Genomic DNA, 24,331 nt, shown 5'->3' on the forward strand with positions numbered 1-24,331 from the left:
AATGTGTGTATATGTGTATGTATGCATCGACTGTATATACGTGTATAATGTGTAAATGTGTGTATATGTGTATGTATGCATCGACTGTATATACGTGTAAAATGTGTAAATGTGTGTATATGTGTATGCATGCATCGACTGTATATACGTGTATAATGTGTAAATGTGTGTATATGTGTATGCATGCATCGACTGTATATACGTGTATATACTGTGTAAATGTGTGTATATGTGTATGTATGCATCGACTGTATATACGTGTATATACTGTGTAAATGTGTGTATATGTGTATGTATGCATCGACTGTATATACGTGTATATACTGTGTAAATGTGTGTATATGTGTATGCATGCATCGACTATATATACGTGTATATACTGTGTAAATGCGTGTGTATTTGTATGTATGCATCTACTGTATATACTGTGTAAATGTGTATATACTGTGTATCTACTGTGTATGGGTACATTCACACGAGGTATGCCCAACATGCGGGCACCGCCATGTGCTGGAGAGGAGGAGGAGGTGATCCCTCCTCTCTTCATAGAAAACAGCGTTGAGCGGCCGCACACACGCAAAAAGATAGAGCATGCTCTATCTTTCTGCAATGTATGGCACGGATTGGTGCCACACATGTGTGGCACTGTACCGCTGCCGGGCCGCCATTGCCCTCTATGGGGACGTATATGAGGCCGCAAATTTGCGGCCGCATGTACGTCCCCCCAGACGGCCGTGTGAATGAGCCCTAAATATGTATATACTGTGTATATATGCATCTACTGTGTATATATGCATCTACTGTGTATATATGCATCTACTGTGTATATATGCATCTACTGTGCATATATGTATATGCTGTGGATATATGCATAGATGCATATACAGGCAGTCCCCGGGTTACATACAAGATAGGGTCTGTAGGTTTGTTCTTAAGTTGAGTTTGTATGTAAGTCGGAACTGTATACTTTATCATTGTAATCCCAGCCAGAACTTTTTTGGAATCTGTGACAATTGTATTTTAAAAATGTTGGGTTGTCATAAGAACCAGGATTAACAATAAAGCTTCATTACAGACACCTGTGATAACTGTTACAGCTGATCATTGTAGCCTAGGACTAAAGTACAATAAATTACCAATATCCAGAGGTCCGTTTGTAACTAGGAGTCGTATGTAAGTCGAGTGTTCTTAAGTAGGGGACCGTCTGTACTGTATTTATACACGCATAAATTTATATGCACATATATAGGTGCACCTTTAAATATATGTATATATGATGTGTGTTTTTATATATGCTATGTATATGCTATATATAGTGAATGTGTGTGTGTGTGTGTGTGTGTGTGTGTGTGTGTGTGTTGCTGTGCGGGCTGAGGTGTATGTTACATGGGACTGCATATCTGGTAGCAGTGAAGGTAGATATAAAGATGTGTTACAGGGGGGCGAGGCGGCTGTAAGTAGCTGTGTTACTGGGGATGAGGCGGCTGTATGTAGCTGTGTTACTGGGGGCGAGGCGGCTGTATTTAGCTGTGTTACTGGGGGTGAGGCAGCTGTATGTAGCTGTGTTACTGGGGATGAGGTGGCTGTATGTAGCTGTGTTACTGGGGATGAGGCGGCTGTATGTAGCTGTGTTACTGGGGATGAGGCAGCTGTATGTAGCTGTGTTACTGGGGATGAGGTGGCTGTATGTAGCTGTGTTACTGGGGGTGAGGCGGCTGTATGTAGCTGTGTTACTGGGGATGAGGCGGCTATATGTAGCTGTGTTACTGGGGCGAGGCGGCTGTATGTAGCTGTGTTACTGGGGCGAGGCGGCTGTATGTAGCTGTGTTACTGGGGGCGAGATGACTGTATGTAGCGGTGTTACTGGGGGCGAGGCGGCTGTAAGTAGCTGTGTTACTGGGGATGAGGCGGCTGTATGTAGCTGTGTTACTGGGGATGAGGCGGCTATATGTAGCTGTTTTACTGGGGATGAGGCGGCTGTATGTAGCTGTGTTACTGGGGGATGAGGCGGCTGTATGTAGCTGTGTTACTGGGGGATGAGGCGGCTGTATGTGGCTGTGTTACTGGGGATGAGGCGGCTGTATGTAGCTGTGTTACTGGGGATGAGGCAGCTGTATGTAGCTGTGTTACTGGGGGTGAGGCAGCTGTATGTAGCTGTGTTACTGGGGGTGAGGCGGCTGTATGTAGCTGTGTTACTGGGGATGAGGTGGCTGTATGTAGCGGTGTTACTGGGGATGAGGCGGCTGTATGTAGCTGTGTTACTGGGGGCGGGAGGGCTGTATGTAGCTGTGTTACTGGGGGTGAGGCAGCTGTATGTAGCTGTGTTACTGGGGGTGAGGCAGCTGTATGTAGCTGTGTTACTGGGGGTGAGGCAGCTGTATGTAGCTGTGTTACTGGGGGTGAGGCGGCTGTATGTAGCTGTGTTACTGGGGGTGAGGCGGCTGTATGTAGCTGTGTTACTGGGGGTGAGGCGGCTGTATGTAGCTGTGTTACTGGGGGTGAGGCGGCTGTATGTAGCGGTGTTACTGCGGGGATAGTGGATAGTGAGCAGGAGGACGTGTGTGCACGCTACAATCAGTGGGGGCCTCCACCAGATTTTGCGCCCAGGGGCCCCCACCAACCTTAATCCGGCCCTGCTCAGGAGTGATTATGTGTTGGAGTATTTAAGGGAATAAACCGGAAGGCGCTTACCTTCAAGGCCCGCCCATGTGTATGTGCACTGCTTCCTCCAGGTGCCGGCGCGTCGATCTGTCAAGTGCGCATGCCTGGAGGAGATGCCTGATCTCGCGATGTTCAGAGACATCTGTCGCGCGTGCGCGTAATAAAGTGTCGCGCGTGTCCAGCTGGCAGATACTGGGCGCTAGGGTTGACGGATGCAGATGTGATATGTGAATATTAGTCGTACCTGCTAAATCCGTTCCCTATTGTAGGTAAATAGGCCGGGCGGGCCTGGGGGTGGGATTCTTGGAAATATCGCCAATCCCTACGCCAGAGGATACTCTGTCTAGATAGTGCAGAAAAAAAGGGAACCGAATACTTGGTGTTAGAGATAAATAACACATAAGCAAAAGGTATACGGATACCAAGTAGTATGAGAGATTTTGGCTGGTGATTGGGCCTAAAAGGGCTGTCAGAGTAGGCGAAGTCAGAGGACCGAAAAAAAGAATCGAAACCGGGTCAAGAAGGGGTTATGGCTGAGTATTGAAGTAAGGGGATCAGAGGAAACAGGCAAAACTTAATTGCTCATTAAGGCCTTGTGGTGTCACTGTCTTGAGCCTGAAGATCCATTTTGCTTGAGAGAAGCAAAAAAGTTATATTTTATTCACCACTTAGACTCTCCCCAGTACATTATGTATGTATGCCACCAGTACATGCTACCAGTGCATGATAGTGGTATGTCCAGGATTGGGTCTGCTATGTGATTTCGGATATAGGATTGCCTACAAATGTACAAAATAACTTTTTTTGTCGTTTTTCCAATTCAAGTTTTTTTATAAATAAGCAGTAACTTTTACCAAAATATCAAATCAAAAGGCACTGTCTCAGTCTGGAGGAATCGAGGTTTAATCACCAGAACTGTCAATCTGTGGAATACCTGAGCTCAGGCGCTGGTCACAGCAGGGACAGCAGAGAGCTTCAAGAAGGGTCTAGATGCCTAGATGCAAAGTGAAAGTCTCCTGCAGCTTCTTCTATATTCTGACTTCAGCTGACAGGCTGGAGGGGGGCACATTTCAAATGCCTATATTTCCATTTTTTTTATTATTATTTCTATTATTTTTTAGTATTTTTATTTTGGGAAGGGGGACCCCATGCAGAAGTTTTCATGGTGCTCAGCTTCGCCTAGTTACGCCACTTACTTGGGCTATTGTGTAATTGAAGCTGTAGCTACTACCTGACCAGGGGAGTATATAAACCCCTACTGGGCGGAAGCACATGGTCTGTCCTAGCTCTCTGTTCAGAGCATAAGAGTCTGCAAGCAGAACCAGACCTCATGGTCTGTCTGCCACAGCCTCTGTCCTAATTCCAGGAACCTCAAGTGCCTCAGGCCTCCAGCCTAGCACCCAGGGCAAGTCCGGAGACTTAAGCCCAGAACTGAGCTCCACTACCAGGATTAACTCTTTCCGACGCGCACCGTACTAGTACGGCGTGCGCCGGGTCCCGGTGCATGGAGGTCGCGGGCTGAGCCCTCTCCATAGTCGGTAAGTCTTTGCTGCATATTGCAGCAAAGGCTTACCGGTAACACCTGCGATCGGTGCTAGCACTGAAGCGGGTGCTTTAAGAACATGGCGGCGCATGACGTCACTGGGAGCGAATCCCAGTGTTCCGAATACCCAAGGCTACTTCGTTTTAACCCATGCATTACAATGTGCTAATTGCACATTGTAATGAATAGGGAGTAAAATCCACATATACTGCCATACAGTAGTATGACAGTATATGATAGGATGAATCAGACTACCTAGGGTTAGAGTACCCTAGGGAGTCTGAAGAATATGAAAAGTAAAAATAAAAAAAGTTTAAAAAAAATATATAATAAAAAAACCTAACAATTCAAATCACCCCCCTTTCCCTAGAACTGATATAAATATAAATAAACAGTAAAAATCACAAACACATTAGGTATCGCCGCGTCGGATAATGCCCGATCTATCAAAATATAATAACTGTTTTTCACTGCGTTTAACCCCGTAACGGAAAATAGCGTCCAAAGTCAAAAAAATGGCATTTTTTTGCCATTTTGAAAAACAAAAATTAAAAAGTGATCAAAAGGTTGCACAGTCCCAAAAATTATAGCAATGAAAACGACCTCAAAATTCACAAAAAATGACACTACCCACAGCTCCATACACCAAAGTATGAAGAAGCAAGCTATTAGTGCCAGAAGATGGCAAAATAAAAATAAAAAAATTTGTACAGGAGGTTTTTAATTTTTTTAAATGTATGAAAACATTATAAAACCTATACAAATTTGGTATCCACGTGATCGCACCGACCCAAAGAATAAAGTAGATCTGTCATTTGGGACGCAGAGTGAAAGCTGTAAAATCCAAGCCCACAAGAAAATTCGCAAATGTGGTTTTTCACCATTTTAACTGCATTTGGAATTTTTTTCCCGCTTCCTAGTACACGCCATGGAATATTAAATACCGTCGCTATGAAGTGCAATTTGTTACGCAGAAAATAAGCCACAACACAGCTCTTTATGTGGAAAAATAAAAAAGTTATAGATTTTTGAAGTTGGTGAGTGAAAAATGGAAGTGAAAAAACTAAAAAAGGCCAAGTCGTTAAGGGGTTAAAGGAAACCTACCACTTTGGATAGGGCTTATAAGCAGGACATGCCGTGCACCAGCTCAGGGTGAGCTGGTGCCGGGAATTATCTTCGTTATGTTTTTTAACTGTTTTAAAGTGTTTTAACACTTTATTAATGTTTATATCCTTACTAGCTTCCCCGCACCGAGGTCTGTGCTCGGCCCACCACTTCATATTCAGGCGCACGCATGGTCGCGTGCATGGTGCTCTGAGCACGGACCTCGGTGCGGGGAAGCCAGTAAGGATATAAACTTTAAACTGTTTTAAAGTGTTTTAACACTTTATTAATAATATAACGAAGATAAGCGCCGGCACCAGCTCACCCTACAATCAGGCTGTGTGTAACCTTCCTGTGGACCAGCTCTCCATGACTCTTCCAGCTTAAGAATCTGCTGTTATCGATTTGGCCGTTGCCTGCTGTTTAATAAAGAACTGTAAGTTGATTTGCACAAAGTTGCCTCCTCCAGCCACCACTGTAAACAGCTCCCCCAGAAACCACTATATACAGCCCCTCTACAATAACTATATACAGTCCTAGGTAAAATAATAAAATTGTACTCGTCTTCCATCGGACCAAACTCCTTCCCTTCCCTCGAGTCATCAGTCAGTGTGTGTACATCGAAGGTGTACCAAGATGGCTCCAGCAGCAGGGCGCCACCATCTTTGTATACCTCTGACAATTGTCTATGGCAGAGCTCTGCAATAGACTGAAGTCTGAGCACATCTGGAAGGAACTCCTGGGGAACCTGAACCCACTCTAGGCGATTCGCCCAAATTTGGTGGGGGCCCCTTTAAGGGCTAAGTGGGGGGGGGCCCCGTGTGCCCGACCCTGCTTGCCAGTGCAACATCCCCCACCGGGGCCTAGCCTTTTCTTGGGGCCTGGAGTCAGCCGGGGCCCGCAGTACCTGAGTGGCTGGCGGTTGCGGCCTAAGCACGCTTGTGTCACGGTGCTTGGTATGGGGAACCGGAGGGCTGTCCTACAGCCTGGCAGGTCTCCAGCAGGGTGGTGTTGGCAAGAAATGATGAGGCAGAGGCTGCTATAGCGGATCTCCCTGGGGCAACCCTTTGGTGTCTAGAGTATGAGTCTCTGTGTGGTGGACAGGGTGCCCGTGATGGTGACAGCCGGAGTAGCAGGGACCAGATGGAGGCAGAGGTTGAACAGAAACACTTACAGTTCTTTATTGGAACCGACAGGAACATCAGCAACGTGCCTTTAACAAGATGGTGCAGTACTGGAGAGGTATTTGGAGGGAGCCACAGGATGTAGATCACCAGCCTGGATGCAATGGCAGGCTGGGAGGTAGCTGTGTCCTGGAAGGATGCTTCAGCTTTATCCTGGATATCTTCAGGTATCACCCTTGAAGGTAGGATGATACCCCTTTCCTCTCTAACTAGCTATTAGCTCCACTTCAGGCAGGGGCTAGGCTCTTCCTGCTCTGGTCTGGTGTGCTAGCTGTACAGACTCCGAAGAGTCTGTACTGGAGAGACTCCAGTCTCCTTCTGAGCTACTGCTCAGCTAACTGCTCTCTAGAATATTCTTGGCCAGGGGTTTTATTATCTCCCCTTGGTCAGGTGGTGGCTGCTCCTCCAATTACCTCTCAGCTCACAGAGACAGGATGTAACACAGATCATTGGATACTAGACTTTTACATCATACACAGATTAACTTCTGCCTTGCCAGGCAGGATTAACCACTGCAATGTCCCCTGTGTGATGTGACATGCTGTGGGGCTTATTCGCAAGCACTCCTTCGCCATTGCATCGGCGAGGGTGTTGCACCAGGCTTTAGGTAAGCCCTCCGATCCCCATACCAAGCACCGTGACCACAGTGTGCCCCAGGCCACACTAGCCAGCCACTCCGTAATTCTGGGCCTCGGCTGCCTCCAGTCCACCAAGAAAAGGTTAGGCCCTGGTGCGGGATGTTGCACTTTAACAGTAGGTTTAAAAAACTTACCAAGAGTTGAGCGAGCCTTCATATTCCTTGCACCTACTGTTGCAAGAACTAAAATAACCAGGCTCTGGAAATCATTTAAGATCCCACCTTATAGCATGATCACTAGGGAGAAAGACCGTAACTGTATTTTCGAGCACCTTATTGCCAGAAGAACTGGCTCTACACTTGTGTTCAAAAATACGTGGGGCAGGTGGCTAGATTTTATGCCCCTTACAATCCCAGAGTACAATTCCTTATCCTCTCCTCCCACTCAGTTCTTAATTTACTGTTCTATCAAGGGTGGACAAATATCTGTACAGAATACTTTACTGAGTGTGCGAACATATTGGGGGACATTTACTATGGTGTTTCCGCCAGTTTTGTGGCGCTCTCACTCCATGTTCTGCTCTTTGACCTACTTATTAGCTGGAAGCGCCAGAAAAAATTACCTTTTCCGCCTGCTCCGACTCTTTCCGAAATGGGCGTGTTTTTGGTAAAGTGGAAACTCAGACACAGTTAATGTGTCACAGCCATTTTTGGGTGCTGTAAACTGGCAGAAAGTAGACCAAAAGAAATTTGGTCTAGAAGGGACACAAAACGGTTCTATTGCACGATTCCCTGTTCTCCGACTGTTGGACACAGTTCTGGTGCTCGGGACAGTGCTATTGCCTGTTCGATTTATCATTGGGTGAAAGCCATAGGTCTATACTTGGGGAGCAACTACCCTATCCGTGACCTTTCACCCAAGCACGCTAGTGGGTCCTCTAAGAGGTTCACACCCCACAACAAATGAGACCGAGTGACATTCTAGCTTCTTGTTTCATAACGAGGGTGATTCAATAAAGAGGGGACAATTAATTGTATACCCTCCGACCCTCTAGACATAAGATTGATAGATGTCCTGGTCCTAGGTGAGGTACCCAAGCCTGTTGATGCATGTAAAAAATGCAAGGATTTTTTGGCTATGGGCGCGGGTTTTTATATTGGTAATGAATAAAGATTTACATTTTTAAATGTTCCTATCACAGGCAGTTTTTGCTTCATTTGAATTTTGAGACTTTAGGAGGAACAAAACCTTTTGTATCCAAAGGCAGCAGTCCTTTATTGCGAATCATATTTAGTGCTATTGCCTGTTCTCCAACTGTTGGACACATTTCTGGTGCTCGGGACAGATTTTGGTCCCAGGGACAGAAAATGGTCTCGGCACCAGAAATGTATCTGCACAGCTCTACAATATTACATGTGCATTTTCTTTCAGAGAGCAGGTCGGTAACAAAGCCAATGCAGACACCGACACTTTATGTAAATGCCCCCATTGTGTGTAAAAAGTATGCCATTTTTACCCCTCCCACTCCACACTTCTGACCCACCCCCCACCCCCTCATTGTTCTTGAGTTACTGTTAAGTTACTACGTGTTCTCTTGTACTGTATTGCTAATATGTAACACATATGTATACTGAAGCTTTATCGGAGGTGGTGCCCGTAAGCCGGGTATCATCTCAACACATCTTCTATTGTTAATGTGAAAAAAAAAATTTTGGTTTTCTTTCCGAAAAATGTAATTAAATATTTGTTAAAAAAAGAAAATGTGCTGGAATAATTAAAATTACGTTTAGTTTAATAACTAAAATTAGACTCCTGATGCAGAGGGAGACCCGTGAAAAGCTAGTCCCTGCAGAGGACCTTACTGTTAGGTCCAAACATCGGCTTTTATCAAATGTGAAAAATTCAGTCCATTTTCTTTTATCGGTGTGTTCAGTTTTCTTGGTTTTGTATGGACCGTGGGTCTACTAAAAAATCATGGGGGCATCCCCTTTATTGACCAACCACTTCCATTAAAATGAATGGGTGTGTTAAAAATAAAGGACAAAACGGAGATGCCATTAGTCTCTGTGATCGCTACAGTCATGTGATGTACATATGGATGCATATTTACGGATACGAATTCATAGAGCCATTTGGTCCCCATTGATTTAAATTGGGTCCTACATCCGCAAACCACCTTTGATTCACCTTGAGGTCACTATTAAAATAATGAAGATCTGCTATGACTCCTGGGGAAGTTGGGCTACATTAACACTTGCGTTTAACAGGTTCCGTCACACATTTTGTTACTAATAATGTAAAAAGTAGCGCAGCAGCCTGCATAGTCTTTCTTTCCGCTATTAATGACATATGGGTAATGGAAGAAACATTAAAGTCAATGGTGAATGGAAGAGCCCAAAAGCAGGTGTGAACTGTGCCTTAGGTAGCTGCTGTTTGTGCCGGAAAATTTGGAAGAGCAGTATAGTGCGCAATGTTCGATTTCTCAAATGGAAAAATGTTGGGGATCTCAACTTGGGCTACTCCATTGATGTGGGAATTTCATATTTTTGCACATAAGCTTCTTGGGGTATCCCTAGGTTGTGCCAAACCCTCTTCTTTTATTTTCTCTCAATTGGCAGATCACAAGGAAATTCTAAAATTATATTTGAAAAAATTTGGAAAGGACCCCCATACAGTGATACGTTTAATGGTAGAGGGGGGAGTTGGGCGCCGGTAGACTCCCTTAACATGGAAAATCCAATATGCCAACTACAAATATAAATTTCTCTTCCCACTATACATAGCAGATACTGTACAAATGAAACCATTCCTTGCAGTCTGAGCAGTTTAACTTGTTTTACTGAATATTTTTTTTCTGAATCCTACATATTATGCAGATTGTACAATAAGGTCACATTTTACATTTTAAACTTGTAACTAAACAGTTTGTTAAATAATTTTTCAATAAAAAGCCAATACTAAATAATCCTGGAATCGCTAAGTACCGTATATATCCTAGACCACTAAGTATACTCTACACATCCACCAAAACTAAAGGACTATGTAATCACGTCTAAAGGACCTCCGCTAAATTTCTGAAATAGTTTGGACCATATTTTGTATATTTCTGCTTGGCAGTTCTAGCTCTAGTACTTGCTACTGTGTCAACTAAATATGGAACATTGGTGGCATGAGACCACCTAAATATCATCATTCATTTTAGTCACGCGGACCATCTTCTACTTCTGATGGCTTGGCGTTGTTGTCTGTAGCTTCTGATGGCTCGCCCTTGTCTGTAGCTTCTGATGGCTCGCCCTTGTCTGTAGCTTCTGATGGCTCGCCCTTGTCTGTAGCTTCTGATGGCTCGCCCTTGTCTGTAGCTTCTGATGGCTCGCCCTTGTCTGTAGCTTCTGATGGCTCGCCCTTGTCTGTAGCTTCTGATGGCTCGCCCTTGTCTGTAGCTTCTGATGGCTCGCCCTTGTCTGTAGCTTCTGATGGCTCGCCCTTGTCTGTAGCTTCTGATGGCTCGCCCTTGTCTGTAGCTTCTGATGGCTCGCCCTTGTCGGTAGCTTCTGATGGCTCGCCCTTGTCGGTAGCTTCTGATGGCTCGCCCTTGTCGGTAGCTTCTGATGGCTCGCCCTTGTCGGTAGCTTCTGATGGCTCATCCTTGTCGGTAGCTTCTGATGGCTCGCCCTTGTCGGTAGCTTCCGATGGCTCGCCCTTGTCGGTAGCTTCCGATGGCTCATCCTTGTCTGTAGCTTCCGATGGCTCGTCCTTGTCTGTAGCTTCCGATGGCTCGCCGTTGTTGTCTGTAGTTTCCGATGGCTCGCCGTTGTTGTCTGTAGTTTCCGATGGCTCGCCCTTGTCGTCTGTAGTTTCCGATGGCTCGCCCTTGTCGTCTGTAGCTGCCGATGGCTCGCCCTTGTCGTCTGTAGCTGCCGATGGCTCGCCCTTGTCGTCTGTAGCTGCCGATGGCTCGCCCTTGTCGTCTGTAGCTGCCGATGGCTCGCCCTTGTCTGTAGCTTCCGATGGCTCGTCCTTGTCTGTAGCTTCCGATGGCTCGTCCTTGTCTGTAGCTTCCGATGGCTCGTCCTTGTCTGTAGCTTCCGATGGCTCGCCGTTGTTGTCTGTAGCTTCCGATGGCTCGCCCTTGTCGTCTGTAGCTTCCGATGGCTCGCCCTTGTCGTCTGTAGCTTCCGATGGCTCGCCCTTGTCGTCTGTAGCTTCTGATGGCTCATCTCTGCTGTCTATAGCTGAATTGTAGTTTCCCTGCTCTCCATTAAGAACAAGTTCCTCTTCATCATGGCTTGGATCATGAAAATTATCATGATGAAGTATCGTGTTGAAAAATTCATCTTTGCTGTTTGCTGCAAAAGAAATACCATTAAATCATAAAAGAAAATGACAGTGAAATATTACCGGTCAGAAGAGTTGCTGGTGAAAAATGAAAGGCACATGAAAGAACAAGAGAAGCCACATATCTATACAGGTGCCCTAATATGAAATTGTAAGACCTAGTACTATACATAGGTCATCATAGGTCTCTGAAAGTGAAATTGCAGCCAAATGCTGTAAATTTAGTTTAAAACCAAACTTTTGGGGTTACATGCAGCGTAGCTCGTGCCACTGCTGGATGACTGTTGTGTGCAGAACAGTCTTCACTTGCAGACTAATAAAGGATGTGTGTGTATTTTATACAGCACGGAAATTAAAGGGGTTTTACAGAATAACCAGGTTCGGATCCAGGTTTCAGTAGGCCCCTGCGTGACAGAGCCTCACTGGGCCCCTTTGCAGTGAACTCACGTGGCGGCATTAAAAATTCGAAAACTAAAACAGTCCCCCGTTCCCTAAAATATTCCAGAGTTTATCATCCCAAACAGCCCCCTCATGGTTATGTTTTTTTTTTTTTATATAAGCCCCTCTGACACTCTATTCATTCATTCGTTTCAGCCCCCCCCCACACTACTATGGATTCCTTATGTACAGCCTTATGTGGGACCCCCAGCAGCTCCGGGCCCAGCACTTGCCCAGGTACACTTCTAAGCTTAACCCTTACAAGACTTGGCCCTTTTTCATTTTTGTGTTTTGTTTTTTCCTGCCCTGATTCCAAAAGTGTAACTTTTTTTTTTTTTTTTTTTTACTTTAGAGGTGTGTTATGGCTAGTTATCTGCGCAACTTTTTAGGTCTGCCGTTTAATATTCTATGCAATGTACTTGAAGGCTGAAAAAAAAGTTCCAATTGCAGTGTTCTGCACTCCCTCCGATGACTACAGTCCATTTTGCTAAGCTTGGACATTGCACCTGTCCCATGGGATCCGAAGACCCACCTACTATACACTCATATAGTGGCCTACATCAAGTTTCTTTTGAGAGTTTTGCATAAGGGAAAACTTCCAGTTTTTGCTTCCATCAGCGAGCTCACACGCAGTACTATCAGATTTTTAAGAGAAAGGCCAGTCCGCTTCGGATCTTGTATATCCTGTATAATGTGAGCCGCGCAATGTTAATGTTCTTTAGGAATAGTACATAAATGGTTGAGGAAGTTTATACTTACTAAACCATACAGCCATGCAGATATTGTTGTCGCCCATTCTATAGCAAAGCACGTAGGAGCGGCAGGGCTCCGTGGTGCACCACTTCATGATCTCCGCACTGTATCTTATCAATACGTCACTTTTTTCAGCAAAAATATTGTCGTCGTCGAATATATACCCAGATTTATAATATAGTTCCTTTTCTTCTGGGTTTACTTTCTCCTCATCAGTTTGGTTGGCAGGTTTATCTGGAATTAAGTTAATAGAAAATGAATGGTAGAGTGATATCTGATCAAGACGTCACAGCCAAAATGCCTCGCACGCAGGGGCGTAACTTGAGGGGGTGCAGAGGTTGCGATCGCACCAGGGCCCAGGAGGGTTAGGGGGCCCTTATGGTGTCACTTTCCCATATGAGAAGACTAGTACTATAAACCATACATTTATAGGCGGGGCCTGGCACAGACTTTGCACTGGGGCCCATCAGCTTCTAGTTACGCCACTGCTCGTACAGCTACTCCTTTGTGCCTTGTCATTCTATACAACATGTGAGTTTTTTTTTTTTTTTTTAATTAATTCTGGAAATGTAGGTGTTGAAATTCTTCCTTCTGCGCTACAAAATATAGCTGATCTGACTTGCAGACAATTTCATTTTAAAGGTTTTTTTTTTTTAATAAATGAGCTTCATTAGACATATCTCTACATGTATATGTACCTGTACCTTTGCCTCCTTTCAAAGCTAAAGCCTTTCCCTGTTCTCACCATGCTGCCCTCCGCATATATACACAGCTTCCTCTCCCACTCACTGCTCTAGGCCTTCCTTATGGCTCCTCCCACTGTCACACTGATGGACACAGGGAAAGGGAAGGGGGGAGTAGGATGAGTCATAATCTCCTGCTGCAGCTCCTCCTATTCACCAGCGTAAAGACATGTAAACAAAGATCCACAGAGAGTTTACCAGACAACACTAAAATATCAGGGATGATGAATAAATTGATGATTTTATTATTAAGGCAGTAAAGGCACATGGACAATTTATGTAAAAAAGAGAGGCCAAACCATTTAAAGACAAACCTACAGAAGCTATTGTCCAAGGCCCCAGTACCTAAATTACTGGCCCCATCCTACACATATATAATAATATATATAATAATAAATGCTACTTAGACATATACACACATATACACATATATACAGGGAATACCAAAAAGAACGGGAAGGTGGAATATCAATGCGAAATACACATTGGATCGAAAAACCAAAAATATATGGGGACCCTAAATAGGAATTCCCTTTTTTTTTTATTGCAGTTTCAGATTCCCCAGGAAAAATTACATTGATGCAATCGACAATTCAAGTCGTTTTATTTTATTTTTTTTATTTTTTGTTGCCTACAGAGTTTTTGAATTTCGAATTCTCTACATTCCGTGCTCGAACTTTGCACCTAGTTGAGTCTGACAATACCCTACTATGGCTTTAACTCTCCACACGCCTTTAAGGTGGCCTTAATTGGCATTGTCTCCTTAAGGAGACCATCTACTGTCTGACCCTAGTCAATAGCCTCTCACACAGCCGAACCAGTTCCCTACACTGTACTGAGGAGACCCAACCAGGTCAAAACAGCGCTGTGTACAGTTGGGAGTCTGTTCCTTCTGGAATAAATATACTGGTTTGGCTTAATCCCACATCATGTTATTAGACTTCTTGTAGGTCATACTTGGTGTTAAGGGGGCTGCCTTTCAAGATAGCAAAAGGAGCCATTGTTTTCTATTTAACACCTTGGAAAACTTATTTGCATTCTTCCCAGAATTCCCTAGTGGAGCATCTATGGCTTTAAGTCTCCACATGCCTTTAAGGTGGCCTTAATTGGCATTGTCTCCTTAAGGAGAACACCTACTGTCTGACAATACCCTAAAAATTATCGAACTGTTACTGTCCTTCACCACACCTGCACCTGTATAGGAGTAGATGACGTGTTGAATTTGGTAACATAGCTTTTAGAAAAATACTGCGCACATCAGATTTCAGATTTTGGATCTGTATTTTTCAAAATATCTCCACACATTTCGATTTTTAGCATCATCTTTAACCAAAACTGTCAAATTATCGAAATTTTTCCTAAGGAATCTGAATTGACATAAAAAATGGGGATTTTCATTAAAGATGCCCCACCCCCAGGGATAGGGGAGGAGTCTGGTATCCTAGGTTAGATTTTTTAAAATATTTTGACACCTATATTTTTAGTTTTAGTTTTTCTATCCAGTGTGTATTTTGTGACATATTCCGCCATCTCAACCTTTTTTGTTACACCTTGTATACATAGACACCATTTTATATGCTACACACAAACAAACCATATACAGGCAGTCCCCGGGTTACGTACAAAATAGGGTCCGGAGGTTTGTTCTGAAGTTGAATTTGTATGTAAGTCAATACTGTATAGTTTTTAATTGAAGTTCTAGACAAATTTTTTTCGTTTGCCCCAGTGACAATTGGAGTTTCAAAATATTTGCTGAAATTGGACTAAGGATTATCCATAAAGCTTCATTACAGACACCTTATAGCTGATCATTGCAGTCTGGGACTATAGTAACATCCAGAGAGCTTCACCAGAGGTCACAGGGGGCAGAGGGGTTCGTCTGTAACTATGGGTTGTCTGTAAGTCGGGTGTCCTTAAGTAGGGGACCGCCTGTACATGCTACACTCATTAACACATACTTTATATGCACTACAATGCAATACACACATACCTGTATAACACTGATAATATACAAGCAATTAAATATAACACATAAATACCAACAGTGAATGTACCACAGTAATTCCTATATAGTGCCAGCACCCCCTCATTAGTATGTAGCACAGCAGTACTCCATTAATGTGTAGCACCACATCATTACATAATTGTTCACACATGCTACATATTTTTCAATATGTAGCACAGCATCTTACATTGATTTAAAATGAAATTATTTTAACATGGACACACCAGAAATTAATATGCAGCCCCCTTATTAATTAATGGTGATTTCAGCAGCCCCCCATTTATATAAGTTCATGAGGGGCTCCTTATTACTTAATCATGAGTTTATCGGTCCTCCAATTAACTCAAAGTTCAACAGCACCCTCTCAATTGCTAAGTTCCGCAACTCCTCCTCAATAATCAAAGCAGAGTACAGTGTTCAGCAGCTCCTCCTTAATAATCATAGCAGAGTACAGTGTTCAGCAGCAGCCCCCTGCACCCCTGATTACTTAGTACCTCCTATCCCCATAATTACTTAGTAGATTCCTCATGGTAGGTTTCCATTATCAGAAGTAGATCTGATGGCATATTCCTCCTGCCTCCCTCTGCCCTAATCTGTAATTTAATAATCCTTGAACCTAGCCTGGCCTGGCACTGAGAGCTAAGGCTAGTACACGCCCCAGTAGCCTCTGCAGTTAATTTACATATTACAGGCGGTCCCCTACTTAAGAACACTCGACTTACATACGACCCCTAGTTACAAACAGACCTCTGGATATTGGTAATTTATTGTACTTTAGTCCTAGGCTACAATGATCAGCTGTAACAGTTATCACAGGTGTCTGTAATGAGGCTTTAGTGTTAATCCTGGCTCTTATGACAACCCAACATTTTTAAAATCCAATTGTCACAGAGACCAAAAAAGTTGTGGCTGGGATTACAATGATAAAATATACAGTTCCGACTTACATACAAATTCAACTTAAGAACAAACCTACAGACCCTATCCTGTATGTAACCTGGGGACTGCCTGTACTAAAATAAAGTTGTTTACAAGTTGGGCTTGGTTCCAGGACAATTAAATTACAGATTAGGGCAGAGGAAGGCAGGAGGAATCTACCATCCGATCTATTTCTGATAGTAGATCCCTCATGGTAGGTATCCTTTAATGCAGAGTTCAGGAGGGCCCCATTAAAAAAAAAATAAACACTTTACTTACCTCCTGCATTGCTGTGGCTCCAGTCTCTTCCGTGGCTCTAGCAGTTTCTTCCTGTATAAGACGCAGGTGATACGGCACATGCAGAGTGCACAGACCTGTTTCTGTCCGCACCTCCCCTATAGTCAATTGTAGGTGTGTCTTAAAGACCCCTTGCAAATGCGAGCCCTTCCAACTCTGGGCCCAGTCAAGGTGTCTGACCACATTACACCCCTGTCCCCTGCCTATCGTGTATTCCAGGAACTGCCCGTAAAAAAAAATATTGGGGCAGATTTATCAAGCTGTCTGAAAGTCAGAATATTCCTAGTTGCCCATTGCAACCAATTACAGCACAGCTTTTATTTTACCAGTGCTCATGAATATTTTAAAGGGGAGCTGTGATTGGTTGCCATGGGCATCTAGGAATGTTCTGACTTTTAGAGAGCTTGATAAATCTGTCCCATTGTGTATTATCCAGGAAACTTGTGTGAGGTTTAATATATTCTTTTCCTGTGATACTTCCAGTGTCGGACTGGCCCACCAGAGTACCAGAGGATCCTCCGGTGGGCCCTGGCTCAACCCAATACGGAACCCCAGAGGTCCATCAGAAAACAACACAATATGGAGGCTGCTAGAGTATATTTCCTGGGGGATAATGAAGAGTGGGCACCCAAACTGATTTTCTCTGGTGGGCCTAAGGAAACCCATTCCGACACTGGATACTTCTGTATCAAATAAGAGATGACATTAGTTATTCTCTATTGGGGAGATGACTGGTCACACAGTCTCATATCATATGGATCAAGATAATCATTTACACATAAAGAACAAGAAAAAAATGTATGAAAATGTTACCTACCGAGGCGTACCGTCATGCAAACAATGTCGTCACCCAGTTTAACGCAATATTTGTAATAATGGCAATTATCGCCAGTGCAATCCATCATAACTGCATAACTGTATTCCAACAATAAGTCGAGTTTTGTAGAAAACAATCCGTCCAGATTAATCACATAATCCGAATCAAATTTTGGAACAAAGGGTTGTACGTATTCTTCTGCAAGGTCTTTTGAGTCGACTAAAATGACACATCAACACAACAAATTAAAGAGGTTGGCCAATAAGTAATAATAGAATATTCCCTCCAGTACTGCTGCTGCTGCTCTATGCTGAATACTACGTCCTGTGTCTTAGGACTTCACGTGAAACACTCGGAGAGAGAACTCCTAACCAATCAGTGGTTGGAGCAGCGACCCTTCTCAGCCAGTGATTGGTGGAGAAGCCTCTCATTGGGGCACATGTATCATAGTTTTTCGGCTGCCACTTTTTCCAGTTTCCTGAAGTTGGCTACTTAATCATTGCAATGTATCGTAAGTTTTTTTCCCTGTGTGATACATGGGATGAGTTACCTGTTTAGTATCACTTTTGCAACTTTTTTTGGTGTGCAACTTTATAGTCCCAAATAATAGTTGCGGAAGAAAGTCTGGGTCCAGCACGCTCTGTTTTAGGTGCCAGAATGGGACAATTTCAGAGCCCAAAAGTCTCATAAGTTGAACAAACATTTGGGCTACAAAAGAGAATGCAATAGGAGTGATACACGTCCCCCATTGTGGAGTTTTGGGGGATTCCCTGGCATTGAAATGCTGAAGGAGCTGGAGCAACACTCCTAATATGGGAAGTAGGGATCCATAAGTAATGTTTTAGTAGGTGTTTGGGGTTGTGTCCAGCAATATTTGCTCATGCACAAGAACCTTGTTGTTGTCCATGTGCTTCCTGTTAACTTAACAAATAGAACTCCGATAGACAAATGTATTTCTATGGGCTCATTGACAAGACAAAACTCTGAGCAGGTCCTATTCCTGCACATATTTAGGACCTTTATTTAGTCTTTATTGCATTGTCTCCAGCATATGAGCAATCTTCAGGCCACTCAGTCTGACTCCCAGTAATCATGCCAATAGGACCCCATTGGTGCCCATATGTGAAGCAGTGCTGGAGTGCAAGCTCAGCCACTTACACTAAGGGACTAAGCAGTAAATGGGGTCTGGCCAAGCAGGTTAATCGGTGCTGCATTATATATGGGCACCTAGCGTCTCTTTTGATGATCCATAATGAGAGACCTTCTAGCTTTTAAAGAAAATCTACCATCAAAATCCATCATGATAAACCAGGGACACTCACTCGTAGATTTAGTCACTGTGACTGTGCCAATCTTATTATATTTCCATATCCATAGCCACCTTCCTTCTAAAATCAATTTTTAGAATTATGCTAATTAACCCGAGGGGCTCTGTGGGTGTTACCAGATCCCGGGACCGTGACACTGGTAATCTTCTATGTGTTATCCATGGCCACCTCCCCTCTATAAGCAACTTTAAAATCATGCTAATGAGCCTAAGGGTCTCTGGTGGGTGTTACCAGAGCCCTTAAGTGCTGCAGATTCACAGGTCTTGCCTAACCACCTGCTCTCTGCCTCCTCCGTCTACGTTTGTAATCTAGCAGCAATAGAAAGTGCAGGGGGAGGAGAGGTCTGCTCTGCTCATTGTAACATCTTTTGAAGCTACAGCATGGAGGAACTCTGGATAACCCCTTGGGCTCATTAGCATAATTTTAAATGTTGATATTAGAAGTAAAGAGGTCATCGATAACAAATATAAGAAGATCACCACAGTCTGGATCTATAAGTAAGGCCACATTCACATGGCTAGCTCACAGCCACCGTACACACCATGCGGTGAGCACATTGTATCTGAGCCATGCGGCCGCATGGAGAGTAGGTCCTATCCCTGCCCTGATTTTCAGCGCAGCTGCTCAGCTTCCTCTCTTCTCCAGTCTTGCGGCTCACGGCACACATCTGCATGTAGCCTAAGTGTCCCTGGTTTACCATGATTAATTTTGGTGGTAGATTTCCTTTTAAGAAGGAAACCATTGCAAAGCTCCCAAAATGTCCCACCCCCACCACCAAATTTAAGCAGTGCCTCAGATAAAATTATCATAGAATTACACCATTGGCAAGAGACTGGAAAGGGGGTTGATACTTACTTATCTTTATATCTATGCAAATTTCGTAATTGCCCTTTCTTTGACATTTTGTTAAAAGGTGGCTCTCGTCACTGGGCAATTCTTTCCCAATCTGAGCAGACAATATTAATAGGGTATCGGCTCTTTTAGCAAACAATATATCGTCGTCAAACACATTTCCATCTTTAAACGCTGTCCCATCCGGAAATTCTGTTGCCGGTTCCTCCTCTTCGTTTGTAGACTGTTCTGGAATAATAAATGTATTTCTTGCAGTTACCTAGTAAAGAGGTTTGCAGTTTACCTAAATGACAATACATTTTGCCCTGTAATTAGATTGTAGAACAACATTCTACAATTATTCCCTAGACGTCATGTGAGCTGAGAACAAAGGTATATGGATAGATTTTTTTTTATTCATAAATTCTTACCTGCCAAAGAGATGTGAATCAATGCCAGGCCAAATAGAAATGTCACACCTCTGGCTCTCATTTTGCCGGGAGACGGTGATAGTCCTCCTCTAGTCTGATGTGAGGTTAGTCTTGGTCTTATATACAATCCTAAACTGGCACAGGTACAGTACACCCCTACTCGGGAAATCTTCCACTCCTCCTTCAAAGATCTTTGTGATTTCTTAGCTTTTCACTTTCTTTTCTAGCAGTAATCTCACTTCCGAACCTTGTAAAGTTGTGAGCGTGTTTAGGGGACAATAAGGACTCCCTTACATGGTTGTCCACATCCTATCTAGGATGACCTGTGTACTAAAATTTGTAGGAGTTTTGGACAAAATTGGTTAATCTTAAAATTAAAACTACACCTAGAGGAGAGGCGGTTCTACCATCACCATAGACAGGGGGCATCCTCTACACCTAGAGGAGAGGAGGTTCTACCATCACCATAGACAGGGGGCATCCTCTACACCTAGAGGAGAGGAGGTTCTACCATCACCATAGACAGGGGGCATCCTCTACACCTAGAGGAGAGGAGGTTCTACCATCACCATAGACAGGGGGCATCCTCTACACCTAGAGGAGAGTAGGTTCTACCATCACCATAGACAGGGGGCATCCTCTACACCTAGAGGAGAGTAGGTTCTACCATCACCATAGACAGGGGACATCCTCTACACCTAGAGGAGAGGTGGTTCTACCATCACCATAGACAGGGGGCATCCTCTACACCTAGAGGAGAGGAGGTTCTACCATCACCATAGACAGGGGGCATCGTCTACACCTAGAGGAGAGGAGGTTCTACCAGCACCATAGACAGGGGGCATCCTCTACACCTAGAGGAGAGTAGGTTCTACCATCACCATAGACAGGGGGCATCCTCTACACCTAGAGGAGAGTAGGTTCTACCATCACCATAGACAGGGGGCATCCTCTACACCTAGAGGAGAGAAGGTTCTACCATCACCATAGACAGGGGACATCCTCTACACCTAGAGGAGAGGAGGTTCTACCATCACCATAGACAGGAGGCATCCTCTACACCTAGAGGAGAGGAGGTTCTACCATCACCATAGACAGGGGGCATCCTCTACACCTAGAGGAGAGGCGGTTCTACCATCACCATAGACAGGGGGCATCCTCTACACCTAGAGGAGAGGAGGTTCTATCATCACCATAGACAGGGGACATCCTCTACACCTAGAGGAAAGGCGGTTCTACCATCACCATAGACGGGGGGCATCCTCTACACCTAGAGGAGAGGCGGTTCTACCATCACCATAGACAGGGGGCATCCTCTACACCTAGAGGAGAGGAGGTTCTACCATCACCATAGACAGGGGGCATCCTCTACACCTAGAGGAGAGGCGGTTCTACCATCACCATAGACGGGGGGCATCCTCTACACCTAGAGGAGAGGCGGTTCTACCATCACCATAGACAGGGGGCATCCTCTACACCTAGAGGAGAGGAGGTTCTACCATCACCATAGACAGGGGGCATCCTCTACACCTAGAGGAGAGGAGGTTCTACCATCACCATAGACATGGGGCATCCTCTACACCTAGAGGAGAGGAGGTTCTACCATCACCATAGACAGGGGGCATCCTCTACACCTAGAGGAGAGAAGGTTCTACCATCACCATAGACAGGAGGCATCCTCTACACCTAGAGGAGAGGAGGTTCTACCATCACCATAGACAGGAGGCATCCTCTACACCTAGAGGAGAGGAGGTTCTACCATCACCATAGACAGGGGGCATCCTCTACACCTAGAGGAGAGGAGGTTCTACCATCACCATAGACAGGGGCATCCTCTACACCTAGAGGAGAGGAGGTTCTACCATCACCATAGACAGGGGGCATCCTCTACACCTAGAGGAGAGGTGGTTCTACCATCACCATAGACAGGGGGCATCCTCTACACCTAGAGGAGAGGAGGTTCTACCATCACCATAGACAGGGGGCATCCACTACACCTAGAGGAAAATTGGTTCTACCATCAGTGTATTTGCTTAGGGCATAGGGAGATGTAGGTAAATTGTGGGGATTATGGGGGAGATTTACTTTGGCTTCTGTCAGTTTTCTGTCGGAGATTACATAAAAATTTCTCCTTCTCCGCTATTTTAGTGAGTTTCCTGCCCCACACCCAAGATAAGACCTCATGTAAGCAGGTCTGACCCAGCGACATTGCATCCTCATCTACTAAGAGGCTGGAGCCAGCGGGGGCGATTTTACGACTGTCAGTTGAATTAACGCTGGAATTAATAAATTTCCTCCTATGTGTTTTATACAAGGTATTAGGAGGGTATTGCACCGTTTTATTTTGTTGAGAAGGGCTTATTTTAAAAAAACTATTATTAGGATGTAGGTTTTAAGCGTACATGGATTCTCTGAACCTGTAACCAAACATAACGAGAAGTGTTTGTTTTTTTTTGTTGTTTTTAATGAACATGATGGAACATGTCAAATGTCAATTCTAATTCCCTCATGAAATCCTATATTGTGGCCGGCCTTAGTTCTTGTCGGTGATATTTTCGTAACATTTTTATACTGTGGTATATTATATAATGCTTTGTGTAGTTAAGCTGGCTGTGAGATGTAAGCGAAGATTGGATTTATCAGATTAACTTTTAGAATGTTTTATATCGGATGTTGCCTTGTTAATGAGAAACTACAAATCCTAGTCTTTTCTGGAAGATTGTTGCAGCACATATTTATATATCTATATATTCCTATAGTGGTGAAGACACCAGTGGGCCTTGACAATTTGCATTATCTCCATCAGAAGACCCTGCCAGTAAGAAGTACTCAGCTCCAGGAATAGTATTCAATCACATCTGTGTCTGTATGACCTGTGACTATTTTGGCTACTGTGGATCCCATGTGAGTATATTGGCTACTGTGGACCCCCTGTGAATATATTGCCTACCGAGGGGCCCCTGTGGGTATACTGGCTACTGTGGGTCCCATGTGACTATACTGGCTACTATGGGGCTTCTGTGACTATATTGGCTACCCTGGGGCTCCTGTGACTATATTAGCTACTGTGGGGCTCCTGTGACTATATTGGCTACCCTGGGGCTCCTGTGACTATATTGGCTACCCTGGGGCTCCTGTGACTATATTGGCTACCCTGGGGCTCCTGTGACTATATTGGCTACCCTGGGGTCATGTGACTATATTAGCTACTGTGGGGATCCTGTGACTATATTGGCTACCCTGGTGCTCCTGTGACTATATTAGCTACTGTGGGGCTCCTGTGACTATATTGGCTACTGTTGTGCAGTAATAGTAATCTCTAGGGGAGCAAGAGAACTGTATTAAATTTGTGATAAGAAGGTGGATTAGACAATGATGATGATGAACCTTAAATTTTTGTGTTGCTAATTCTGCAGAGATGAGTCACGGATGGAAGAAGCTGACATTGCGGCCAGGTAGAAGAAAAAGCATGAAATACACTCCAATGATCAAAGATGTACGAGATGTAAAGATGTAATCTGTCAGTCACCAGATTTACAGTAAGTCGTATTACCTTACAATTCTGCAGCATGTTCCCAGTGCAGTGACAATTGGTTCTCCTCTTCTAAGAAAGAGGCCACCATCTTACCGTATACTGTGTCAGATTTATCATCCAGCATCAGACACTGAGATAACTCTGGTGCAGTATAAGGCTGTCTAAATCTTTGGTTCCAACCCTGGTTCTGGTCATGTATCTATGTGGTAAGCTTGGTTCCCTTATGTATCTTTTAGTAATCTTGGTTCTGGTCATGTATCTATCTAGTAAGCTTGGTTCTCTCATGTATGTATATAGTAATCTTGGTTTTCAGAATGTTATCTATATACAGGCAGTCCCCGGGTTACATATAAGATGGGCTCTGTAGGTTTGTTCTTAAGTTGAATTTGTATGTAAGTCGGAAATTTATATTTTATAACTGTAACTCCACACAATTTTTTTTTTTTGATGTCTGTGACAATTGGATTTAAAAAAATGTTGGGTTGTCATAAGAACCAGGATTAACAATAAATCTTAATTGCAGACGCCTTTGATAACTGTTATAGCTGATTATTGTAGGTTGGGACTAAAGTACAGTAAATTAGCAATTACCAGAGGTCTGTTTGTAACTAGGGGTCATGTGTAAGTCGGGTGTTCTTAAGTAGGGGACTGCCTGTAGTAATCCTGATTACGGTCATGTATCTATGTAGTAATCTTGATTTTGATAACATATCTATGTAGTAATCTTGGTCCTACTAATGTTATTCTTATGCTGAGTTCTCATACATGAGCAGGTTACATGTGCGCTTAGTGCTGACCCTGCTTGGCTTGGCGAGAGCGGTCATCGGATA

General features: G+C 44.0%; 1 protein-coding gene and 1 long non-coding RNA gene across 2 annotated transcripts in view; one reads left to right on the forward strand and one right to left on the reverse strand.

Annotated features, from left to right (window-relative positions):
• The window catches only part of LOC140106409 (uncharacterized), a 97,683-nt gene that overhangs the window by 21,936 nt on the left and 51,416 nt on the right, over window positions 1–24,331 (forward strand). Inside the window, exon 2 of the long non-coding RNA XR_011850781.1 lies at window positions 23,383–23,505. This is a non-coding gene — a long non-coding RNA (uncharacterized lncRNA). The remainder of the gene's footprint in view (window positions 1–23,382; window positions 23,506–24,331) is intronic.
• LOC140106416 (uncharacterized) lies at window positions 10,269–20,027 on the reverse strand. The gene is made up of 5 exons (XM_072130855.1): window positions 19,967–20,027; window positions 19,560–19,784; window positions 17,377–17,595; window positions 12,603–12,830; window positions 10,269–11,416 (listed from the first exon to the last, which is right to left on the reverse strand). Exons 1-5 carry the CDS (start codon window positions 20,025–20,027, stop codon window positions 10,269–10,271), a joined length of 1,881 nt encoding a protein of 626 aa, XP_071986956.1.

This window comes from Engystomops pustulosus, chromosome 11, assembly GCF_040894005.1.
Source record: "Engystomops pustulosus chromosome 11, aEngPut4.maternal, whole genome shotgun sequence".
In the NCBI taxonomy this organism is placed as follows: Eukaryota; Metazoa; Chordata; class Amphibia; order Anura; family Leptodactylidae; genus Engystomops; species Engystomops pustulosus.